This window comes from Cryptomeria japonica, chromosome 2 (genome assembly GCF_030272615.1).
Source record: "Cryptomeria japonica chromosome 2, Sugi_1.0, whole genome shotgun sequence".
Lineage (NCBI taxonomy): Eukaryota > Viridiplantae > Streptophyta > Pinopsida > Cupressales > Cupressaceae > Cryptomeria > Cryptomeria japonica.
In genome coordinates this window covers 600,008,575-600,020,037 of record NC_081406.1, presented here as the reverse complement: position 1 = coordinate 600,020,037, position 11,463 = coordinate 600,008,575, and the positions used below count along the sequence as shown (strand labels likewise).

At 35.8% G+C, this 11,463-nt stretch overlaps 1 protein-coding gene across 5 annotated transcripts in view; it reads left to right on the top strand.

Annotated features, from left to right (window-relative positions):
* Positions 1-973: 973 nt before the first annotated feature.
* LOC131063011 (uroporphyrinogen-III synthase, chloroplastic) overlaps positions 974-11,463 on the top strand; it is a 142,712-nt gene continuing 132,222 nt past the window's right edge. For 3 of the 5 annotated variants that reach the window (XM_057996770.2, XM_057996769.2, XM_057996767.2), the window contains exons 1-2: positions 974-1,392; positions 1,488-1,603. In XM_057996770.2, coding sequence (XP_057852753.2) covers positions 1,266-1,392; positions 1,488-1,603 — 243 coding nt within the window. In that variant the 5' untranslated portion in view covers positions 974-1,265. The remainder of the gene's footprint in view (positions 1,393-1,487; positions 1,604-11,463) is intronic. The other 2 variants (XM_057996771.2, XM_057996768.2) reach the window with 2 other exon arrangements.

Sequence of the window (11,463 nt, the reverse complement as noted above, 5' to 3'; positions counted from 1 at the left end):
TTAAAATATGGAGGACATACGATGGATATATTGGAACAAATTAGTTTAGATGGTTGAGAGAATAGAGGTGTTCATATCAAATCAAACAATAGATCAACACTTCAAAAATTAAAAATGACAAATCTGTAAACTATCTTTAACCTCATGGATATTAAAATACTTCTATTCTATTCCATTTTTTCATTAATTTAAGTTCAAATCTAAATTAATATAAGCTAATATGTCTTCACGACTAATCAAAATTTTAAAATATGGAGGACGAACGATGGATATATTGGAACAAATTAGTTTGTATGTGATAACATAAAATACATTTGTTGTATGAAAGCAATTTTCTCATATGATGACAACAACTTGGTTTTGGGTATCCCCTTGTCCCAACCTTGTGAGCCGACAACCCTTGCCTTAGACTTACTTTTTTGTCGAGTTTTGGAGTGTTGGAGAGGTATGCTGAGGCAAGACAAGTCCCATAGAGGTGGCGAACCGGTGGCGAACCATGCTCAAAATAACAGCCACCAAACTAACCCAACCGGCGAGAATTGAATCTTGGACCTACATAAGATGAAGCCAAAGCCTTATCATGACCGGATGAACCGTTTGAATTACGAGATTGCCCCAGAACAACAACTTTTAACATTACGAGAGTTTCACATAATTTAACTTCTTAATCAAGATTCATAAGACATCATAAAACTTTGAAGATAATCCCTCTCTTTAGACTTCATTACTCATTCATCCAAAAGGGTTGGCTTACATGGAAGAAATAAAACCCTGTTTGCGTTGATTTCACTCCAAGTTGCAAAAGTGCTTTCCCTGCCTAATGATTAGCACAAAACATTTATTATATTATTTTTAATTTTGAAACATTAGGGCAAGTGACATCTGTCAAATGGTCCTGAACTTTCATATTACACATCAATGCCACGTAGTGGCGGCCTCATCATTCAGGCTAAAATGGGCCTAAATTTCTCAGAGAAGCCATTAGTAATTTACAAGTATTTTATTGACATCATGGGAAAAGTTGTACGTACCCATAAATGACAGCATAAAGCAGAACCAAACATCAGAATAAAATAAAATAAACAATTTTAGTTACCTGCACAACTCATTTATATAACAGATAAATCTGCTCGATTTCCACTTTCAGCCCAAACAATTAGATATGCTTACAGCAGTGGGGCAGTCTGAAAAGATATTATGTTATAAATTAAGGGTAAAGAGGCAGGAGATCTCAACACTTGTGCAGTTGGCATAGAGGCTTCCGCATGGCCCCGGCTCTCACTCTCTCTACATTTGTTGCTGCGCCTGCAATTCCACCATCTTCATACTCATCCTCTTTCTGCAAATTCAAAACTCAATTTCAAACAAGAAGCTCTATTCATCTAATTGCAGGTGCTTTTCTTTTCCTATCTTAGATATTTCAGTTTCAAATTGCATGAAAGGTAAATAATGGTCAATGGCGTTTACTGCGGGGGCGCTTTTTACAGGAAGACGATGTTTAGCCAGTGAGAAACAGAACTGTGCAAATGGCTCTGCTGTGGCTCTGCATAAGGTCGTTGTCACCAGAGAAACAGGGAAGAACGAAAGATTGATGAAGTTGCTGGTAGTTTTCTTATCTTTTTTCAATCTTTTTAAAATATTTCGGAGACTGCATTGCAAGTTCCATTATCTTTTACTTTTATTAACCCCATGTCCCCATGCGGCTGCTTAAGTGCAATTTCTGCTTAAAATTAAGAGGTCAGAGTGTTCCCATGCAAATTTTTAATTAAGAAGAAAGGATAAATTGGAATCTTTTCCTATTTAAGTGGAGCAGCAGCTGCTTAAAACTTACAAATAAGCTTTGAAAAAAAGGGGGGGCTGGAAATAAGCAGCAACTGCTTATTGAGAAGATTGACATGTGGCTCTCCAAAACAGTTTCCCTCTTTTGATTTGTTTCCAATTTTTTCTCCACAATTTATGTGACCAATTAAAATTAAATATTTCTTTTAATAATGCAATTTAAGATGACAATAAGCAGCAAAATTTTACATTCATGGGGCCACCAGCTCCACAAATTAATGCTAAAAAAATTGAGCAGCGGCTGCTAGCCAAACTAAGCTAAGCAGCCGCATGGGGACCTGCCCTAAGATTTCAGTTTGCTGTGCTTCACATTGTGGAATCCAGGTATGTATTGTTGAAGGATTCCATTAAATATACAATATTTATAGGAATAGAGCAAAACATATACGTAGGTGAAAGCACTTTTTTTTTTTTTTTTTGACAATTATGGCGCAAACGTCGAGACCACAAATCTCGTGCATGACTGGTCCGCTCTGTTCGGCCTAGTCTATTTCCAGTTCCCTCCTTTTGCCATTTCTAAATTTGATAGATTATTACTGGATTGCTCTGCAGTATTGTTTACAAATATGTTACGGGTTTCAGAGTGAGGTACTCGAAATCAGGTCTGGACTACACTTATTCGCACTTGAATGGCAATATAAATTTACAACAGAATTTGCAGCAGCAAATAGAAATACAAAATGTGGAAATCATGGATTGCATCTTCTGGGAAAAACAATTTACAGTAGACTAATCGAAACCACAGATTCGTATGCATTAAACAATTTACAGTAGACTAATCGAAACCACAGATTCATATGCATATGAAAGATGTATCAGAAACTAAAAATGCTTCAACACTTTCATCTTACATGCTTAAATATCCACAATATTATCGGATGGATTAATATTTGGGTTTGTACTTTCCTGGGATTATTACCTTGAAACCTAAAATGCTTAAAAAAGAGAAATTTAAAATGCTTAACTGAAGCTAAATTTGGTTATTGTTGCTACTGGTTGCTGTCAAGCAGGAATTGACCATGCATCTATCTTCTCAATTATGAGCAGGGCGCTTTCACCTTTCTGCCATGGATATGATTTTCAACACTTTTTCGTACAGGTGATATATATCCAACCATTGCTCTTTCGCAATTAAACACACCAAACCAACAATACCTTAGCTTTTAACTAAGATTCCCATCACAAATCAATGAAGCATACTTGTATCTCCTTTGCAGGGATAAGGCCTACCATCCTTTCTAGTGATGAAAGCTGCGATTACCAGTTTGCCAGTTTGGCAAGAACTGCAAGCCCACCCACCTAAGCAAAACTCTTAAGCATTCTTAAAATTTTCAGTATGCTTTAGAGAAACTTCAGGAAATCCTTCTGAAGCAACGTTTCAATTATGCATAGCTGTTTCTTTACTTTCACATTCAATTATTGATCTGATTTTTCTGCTAATATAAATAAATTTCTGAGTATTTCTCAGTACAGAAAATTTATAGGAAAGCTGTAATGTCCCCTACTAGGAGGCTGCCTGTTTCCCAATGAATTAACACACATTACTATACATTATTATGCTTCAATTCGTATTTCTTAAACTATTACACGAATTAGTATTCATAACTATTACACGAATTACTATTCATAACACATTCAACATTCATTATATTAAGTCTTATCTTAGCTTCTTTCCTAATCCTAATGAGGGATGGGAATTTATTGTCATAGGGCACTGACACCAACTACAAAGAGGCTCCCCCAAGAACCAGGAGTATGTCCCTACCCATCTTTGGCTCACCATCACTTGTGATGGGTTTACTCGCCTTTCCCTACACACACCAACCTATCCCCTCATAGGACTTAGTCGATGAATTAAGACTAAGCCAATAATATAATAATCTTTCATGTATTATGAATGCATAATATTGCATATGAAATTAAGTATGAATGTCATACATATTGCAGTCTATATTAATATCACTATTAAATTCTGCATAAGAACATTATCAGACCTCATATATTAAGCATATATATTAAGCACATCCCCATGCTTACTACCAAGAACAAGGATGTTACTGCCTGTAACTTAATAACAGTTCTGATCTGATCTGATTGATGGTGTTCCCTTGGATGCTTTTGATTCCTTTCCTTTATATCTCTCCATGTGAGGGAAAGGTCACACCTCTTCATCATGTATGCCCTTTGGCAAAAGACACACCGTTTCATCATTAGCACCCTTTGAAACAGTGCAACTCTTCATTATTTCTGCCCTTTGAAAGGGATACAACCTTTCACAATCAGATCTGCACTTTTTATTTAAATCAGATCTGCACTTCTGATTCCCAAATTATCCCCCTTCAAATGAGTTCTTTTCTCCCTTTTATATCTCATATTTTGGGGAGTCACAACTTGTCATTTCATGCCTTCTGACCATTCATTAAATTTAATCAAATTTTTATTATATTTAATTATATTCTTTTATATTTTAGTTTATTTTTTTATTTTTTATTCTTTTGTATTTTAACTTTATTATTAAATTATATTTCAAAGTGGGGAAAACACTCTAATTCTGCCCAAAAATTTCAGAAATGGTTTACATTGATTTTCTTTTATTTTTCTGAGATGAAAATGATTAAAAGTATGCAGATTTAGACATAAATACCTCAGAAATGTCTTCAAACCCTAGCTGTCCTTGCCAAAACTCCCAGAAAACTAGCGCTAGGTCTGTCCCACTTGTCCTTTCTGTTGCTATCTTAAATGGTGCTCATAAATATGAAGACACATTGCTGTAGGTTATCCAAATCTTAACTTGTAGCTCTAAATCTCACCTCCAAATTGGCCTCCAAACCTGATAGAGAATTGCAGCTCTGAAAAATGATGTGCTAGGGTGTCACAGATCAAAGCCCTTCCACCGAAACACTCTTTTGGCTAGGGGGAGCCCATACGTCTCCCCCAAACTAGGGATACTTGAGGGTTTTAGACCTTAAGCCAAAGATTGCAACAACAATAGATAAAAGACTATAATGTCCCCTTTTTGGGAATTACACTAAATTTTGACCTAGAGTCCACAAGTCCAATAAAAATAAGAATTGCAATATAGTTAGAGATATAACTTTACCCAAAAATGTTTAAGCAAGGTAGATTCTGGTTGAGATCCTGCAATCATGTTAGCAATCATCGAAAAATATAATTCATAGGATTAATCATTTCTACTAGGGTTAAAGAACTAGATAACATATATTCATAACCATTTTAATTTAAATAAATCAACAATGTCTAAATTTATTTTTAGGGTTCAACCATAACAGGGCTTGGATAAGGAGAAATGATAGGGTGCTCGAAGCAATCCTCACACTAAGCCCAAGAGTGGATATACCATCCCTCTTGGCCTCGTGTGGCATTCTGCCATCCATCCCTTACAAGGTGGTGTACTTAGTGGGGAAACTTGTTTCTGCCCCCCCTATTTGGGCCTCATTATTCACCCTCCTATTATTGCGACTACTTTGAATCCATTCCAATAATCAACCATTGTAGAGGTTGGATGGAAAACCACAATAGGGTGCCTGGAGTATCCTTCCCATCTAAGCCCACGAGCGGGCTACACCTTGCCCCCCTTAGCTTCATGTAATGTCCCCACTTTGAAATAAAATTCAATAATAAATGATAATAATAAAATTAAAATATTTAAAATTAAATTAAAATATAAAGTAAAATAATTAAATATAATTAAATATGATTAATTAAAAATTAATTAAGTTAATGAAAAGTCAAAAGAAATGAAAGGAAAGGTTGTGACTCCCTCAACAATGAGATATAAAAGGGAGAAGAAAACCTCATTTGAGAGGGGGGATAATTTGGAAATGAGAAGTGCAGATCTGATTTAAATAATGAGTGCAGATCTGATTATGAGAGGTAGTGTCCCTTTCAAAGGGCAGAAATAATGAAGAGTTGCACTCTATCAAAGAGAATGGTGACAGGGTGTGTCTCTTGCCAAAGGGCATACATGATGAAGAGGTGTGACCTCTCCCTCACATTGAGAGATATAAAGGAAAGGAATCAAAAACATCTAGTAGGATCACCATGGATCAAATCAGATCAGAACTGTTATTAAGTTACAGGCAGTAACATCCTTGTTCTTGGTGGTATGCATGGGGATGTGTTTAATAAGTATGCTTAATATATGAAGCCTGATAATGTTCTTATGCAGAATAAATAGTAATATTAATATGGACTGCAATATGTATGACAGTCATACTTAATTTCATATATATATTCATAATACATAAGAAATTAGTATACGTATAGTCTAAAACATGTTATTACTATCAGTATTTAAGAAGTGGGGAAGGAGATGTTCCTAATAGGGGACATTACAATTGGTTTGATACTTTAAGAACTAGGGATGTTTGATGGACGAATAATTTATTTATGAATATTTAATTGATTGATTTGCGAAATATCATTGATTTGATGCATGTTAAGGTGGAGTTGTCTCCTAATATATTCAGTCTGAGTCATAAGTATCTTGAAATTGATTAATTATGGCTAAAGCATCCCTAAACCCATAAGGGGACATTACACTTCATGTGGCAGGCCGCCCTCCATCCACCAGGAGGTGGGGTACTTAGAAGAGGACCTCATATCAGTTTCTCCCTCCTTGTATTCCCTCACTAACCTTGTCATGATTGATTGTAGCAATTTGATGAATAGACCAGGAATTTGGATATTCCACAGTATTGCTTACATCCAATATATGAGATGCTATGTATCAAATATAATATTTGTTTCCTACATATTATTGCCTATATTAATATGTGAGGAATTATGCATCAAATCATTATCATGCTGCATACATTAAGCATGCATATCAGATATGTACTCATGCATACCTCAATAATTATTTAGTCCAAACAGGGTTGTATTGATTTGCAGATCTCTTACTTAGTTTACCAATCTGTTTTTATCTTCTTGTTCAATGAACTTGCTTGATGATTTCTTTATTGCTGCGTATAGATTATATATATTTATGAACTTCTGATCTTATTCAATAATCTGCTAATACATACATTGTTCTTCACAGTTTCTGCATATACTCTTCTTCCCAAATCTGCTTGTAATATATTAATGCATCTGCTGTTTATACTCAGAATTCTGCTTTTTGAAGGGACTGTAATATCCTATTTTCTGCTTTTAGTTTATCTGATCTGCCCCCTTGATCGAATGAATTGCCCTCCTATATATATCTTCCCATGGAGTCACAACTCTATACTTGGAAGGATGCAACTTTTCATTTGTTATTCCTTGGTCAGCCCTAAGAAGAGAGGCGTTTATTCATAAGAGGTCAGCCTCTTAGAAAAGACACATATGACTTTGTTTATTCTTCAAGTCGCCTATAGGTGGAGGTCGACCAAGCATAGGGTGTATATTTCATAATACAAAAAAGGAGTCAGCCCATAGTTATCTAGTGATCATCTTTATTGTTTGCACTTGTAATGTTTTTGAATATAATGTTATCATTCCAATCTAGGTTGGCCTCTCCCAAGGGAATGCAGTTTTCATTGCCTAGTTTTTCTATAAAACTGCGATTTGTATTAGCCCTAGGTGGGGCATGAGAAAGACTATTAACATAATGAGCTCCAAAAGATCCCTAGATGTTATATAATGACTCCCAAAAGGAAGATTTAACCTCAGCCCTTGATCCACTACAAACTCAATCCAATGTTCCACATAAAACCCCAAAAATTGAGCCAATAGGCTCCTTGAAATCCCACACCCCTTGGCCTTTTTGGCACATGCTTATTAAAATCACTTGAAGTACATGTCACTTGAAGTACATGTCACTTAAGTCATTAAACTTGAAAAGGCGGACAACTCAAGTCTTTAGGCTAAAAGTCACTTAAGTTGCATAAAAAGATGTGCCCACAACTTAAAATCAGTTAAGTTGCATAAAAAGACATGCCCATAACTCAATAATAGAATAGAATACAAGCCAAAGACTCCACATTTATCCAATAATCCTCTACGTCCTCTTTCTCTTGGGTAATCCAAGGAAAGGACAGCCAATGCACCGTTAAGCATTGCGGCTTGAGTTGGGGACATCAATATCCTCCCCACAAGAATGCTTCTCCTGAGGCATTTGTAGACTAAGATGCTTAAGAATCTCCTCTTCTTCCCATGTTTTTTTTTTGATAGGTAATAGACCGAAGCCGATAAGGTGTACATACCCTACCCCCTTGTGGGATTTGAACTTGTGACCTTTCTTTCAAGAGCACAAGTTCTCCACCACTAGGCCAACTTAGGCTGTACTCCTCTCCTTCCCATGTTGCTTCCTCCAAAGACAAGTTTTTCCACTTGATGAGATATTCAGAAATTACTTTATTACTCTTTTTCTCTCTTTTTGCAAAATTATTTCCAGAATGAGTATCAACTTACCTTTTTCATCCATAGGGGGCAATTCTGTAGAAGGAATCACTTGCTCTCCAAGGGCCTTTTTGAGGCATGACACATAGAATACATTGTGGATTTTGCTTGTACATGGCAGCTCCAACTCATATGCCATTTCACCAATTTTGTTAATCACCTTGAAAGGCCCATAAAACGTTGTCTTAAGTTCTTCTGCTCCACTTACTTTCAATGAGGATTGTCTATAAGGTTGAAGATGCAAAAATACCATGTCTCCCACCTCTAAAGACCTCTCAACTTAGTGGCGATCAGCATATTTCTTTTTCTGTTCCTACACAATCTAAATATTATCCTTAAGTGCCTTAAGGATATCTTGATTCTCTTTGGGCCACTTAAGAGCTTTTGGAGCTCTAGAATCGGAAAAAACCAAATCCACAAACATAGAAGCTTCATAACCATACAAAGCTTTGAAAGGGGTCATACCTATGCTCATATGATATATATTGTTGTATCATAATTTTGCCAATTGTAACCACTTTGCCCATGCCTTTTGCTGCCCTGCAAAATAGTTTCTCAAGTAGCCTTCAAGCTATTTATTTACAATCTCTGTTTGACCATCTCTTTGAGGATGATAACTAGTGCTATGATCAAGTTTTGTTCCACCCAACTTCATCAACTCTTGCCAAAAAGTGCTGATGAATATGCGATCTCTATCACTTACAATTCTCTTTGGCACACCATGAAGTCTGAACACTTGTTTAAAAAACAGACCAGCAACTTGTGGTGCTTTAAACTCAAAAGGCATGGACATAAAACGAGGATATTTAGTGAGTCGATCCACCACAACAAAAATACAGTCCTTACCATTGATCTTGGGCATGAAAAACACACACACTGTGATGTCCCAACTCTGATAATAGAATTTAATAATAGATAATAATAATAAAATTAAAAAATAAAAATTAAATTTAAATTAAAATATAAAAGCATATAACTAAATATAATTAAAGTTTAATTAAATTAATGAATGGTCAAAAGGCATGAAATGATAAGTTGTGACTCTCCCAAATATGAGGTATAAAAGGGAGACGAGAACTCATTCGAAGGGGGGAGAATTTGAAAATGAAAAGGGCAGATCTGATTTAAATAAGAGTAGATCTGATTGTGAAAGGTTGTGTCCCTTTCAAAGGGCAGAAATGAAAGGTTGTGTCCCTTTCAAAGGACAGAAATGATGAAGAGTTGCACTCTTTCAAAGGGTGTGTCTCTTGCCAAAGGGCATACATGATGAAGGGGTGTGACCTATCCCTCACATTGAAAGATATAAAGGAATAGGGGAAAAAGGAATAACATTTTTGGGAGGGGAAGTCAGAAGAGGCGAATACGAAAAAGAGAGGTCGGACTTTCACCAGCAACCATCACACTTAGCACGGAAGGAAAGAAGAAAAGGAGAAGGGATCAAAGGAAGAAGCTGCTCCATCAGACTCACGCACAGGACACTCAGCAAAGGTACGGGCTCTGCATTGCCCTAGTTTTACCTGGAAATATATGAACACAACAACACAATAACTACAATCTGATAATGCAAATGATCATCTGGCGATGATCATCTGGCGAACTATCATTCACAATAAATATGGTTCAATAATGCAATCAATCATCTGATAAATGATCAGTAAATATAATTTAATACTGAAATCAATTAATGAACATAATCAAATATAATGTCATAATGAGGAATATGAGTGTGATGAAGATGAATTCTATAATGCTGTCAACATTAAAAGTGGTAATATAATATAATGGAATGTATCTAATTTTATTATATAAAGCTGATAATAAGTGGAATCTAAAGACTAGTACAAAATCTGACATAACACAGTAATCTAAGCTAACACTGACAATATAAAGGCTGTGATAAATATGATGATACTAACAGTAAACTGATATAACTCTACAATGGAACTTATAATCTATATGAGATTGTTTAGTTGATCAATCATATCAACTGCATATTACTACTTAATATGGGACCCTCTCTTAGGTACAACACTCCATAGTGGATGCCTAATCCCTGCCACATGGAGCCAAGAGGGATGAAGCATCTGCTCTTGGGTTTAAGAGAGGAGGTGGTTGTGGTGAGGGGAACGGCAATAGGACACCTCACTGGGTACGCCACTCCATGATGGATGCTTAACACCTGTCGTATGGAGCCAAGAGGGATGTAGCATCTGCTCTTGGACCTAGGATGGAGGATCTCTTGGACACCCTATCCAACTAGCATACCCTAGCGCACTAAGAAATTGGATAATAAAGAATGGCAACTAACCTACAATCTGATTTTATATAACAATTTGATTTTATCTAACAAATATAGTAATCTGATTTTATCTAACAAGTATAATATTAATGGTAATTAATACATCAAAAATTGATATCATTCAATATAATTCATTAGCATATGTTTCAGTTTATAAGAACTACTTCATATATGTTCTCTAATTTTGTGTTGCAGGAAAACAGTAAGCAAAGTTACTCCCATAAAATTTAATTACCTATTTTAGATTTGGGCAAATTCAACATAATTTAGAGTATAACTAATTAGGGGACATTACACACACTTATACTGAGAGTGAGGGGCTGAATCAGTGTAAGAACAACTTTTTCAATTGATAACTTTAGCAATCGTAGATTCATGAGCAATAATCAAAACATCCACACAAGTAAGATCTAGCAAATTAGAACACAAGATGCACACGCGATTTTACATGAAAACTCTTATGGGAGAATACCACAGCAAAATATTGCTTTTTATAGAAAACTTTTTACAACTTCGTAGGCACCAACGCACAAGCGACACCAATCCCCTCCACTGAGCATCGACTTAGCAAGAGACACCGATCTCTGTGAGTGAGAGGCTCCAATATCTTGAACTTGCAAAATAGAAGGCACCGACCTTCAAAAAGCAAAGTGATTATGATGTTTTGGATCTGCTCTAGATCCCTTCAAGGCCTTAAAAAATTCTGCCCACTCCTTCACATAAATCTGCCTTGAATTTCTGCTCTTTAATCTTCACTAAGGTTTGCAATATGTTCTTCAAAAATATGCTCACAAATCTGAAATGTCTTCACAACAAGCTTTAATGAATCCTGCATAAATTCACGATAGATACTCCAACAAGCACGAGACAAATTATTCTCATAAATTTTGCTCTCAAAATCTGCTCTTCTTTGCTGTAGATCT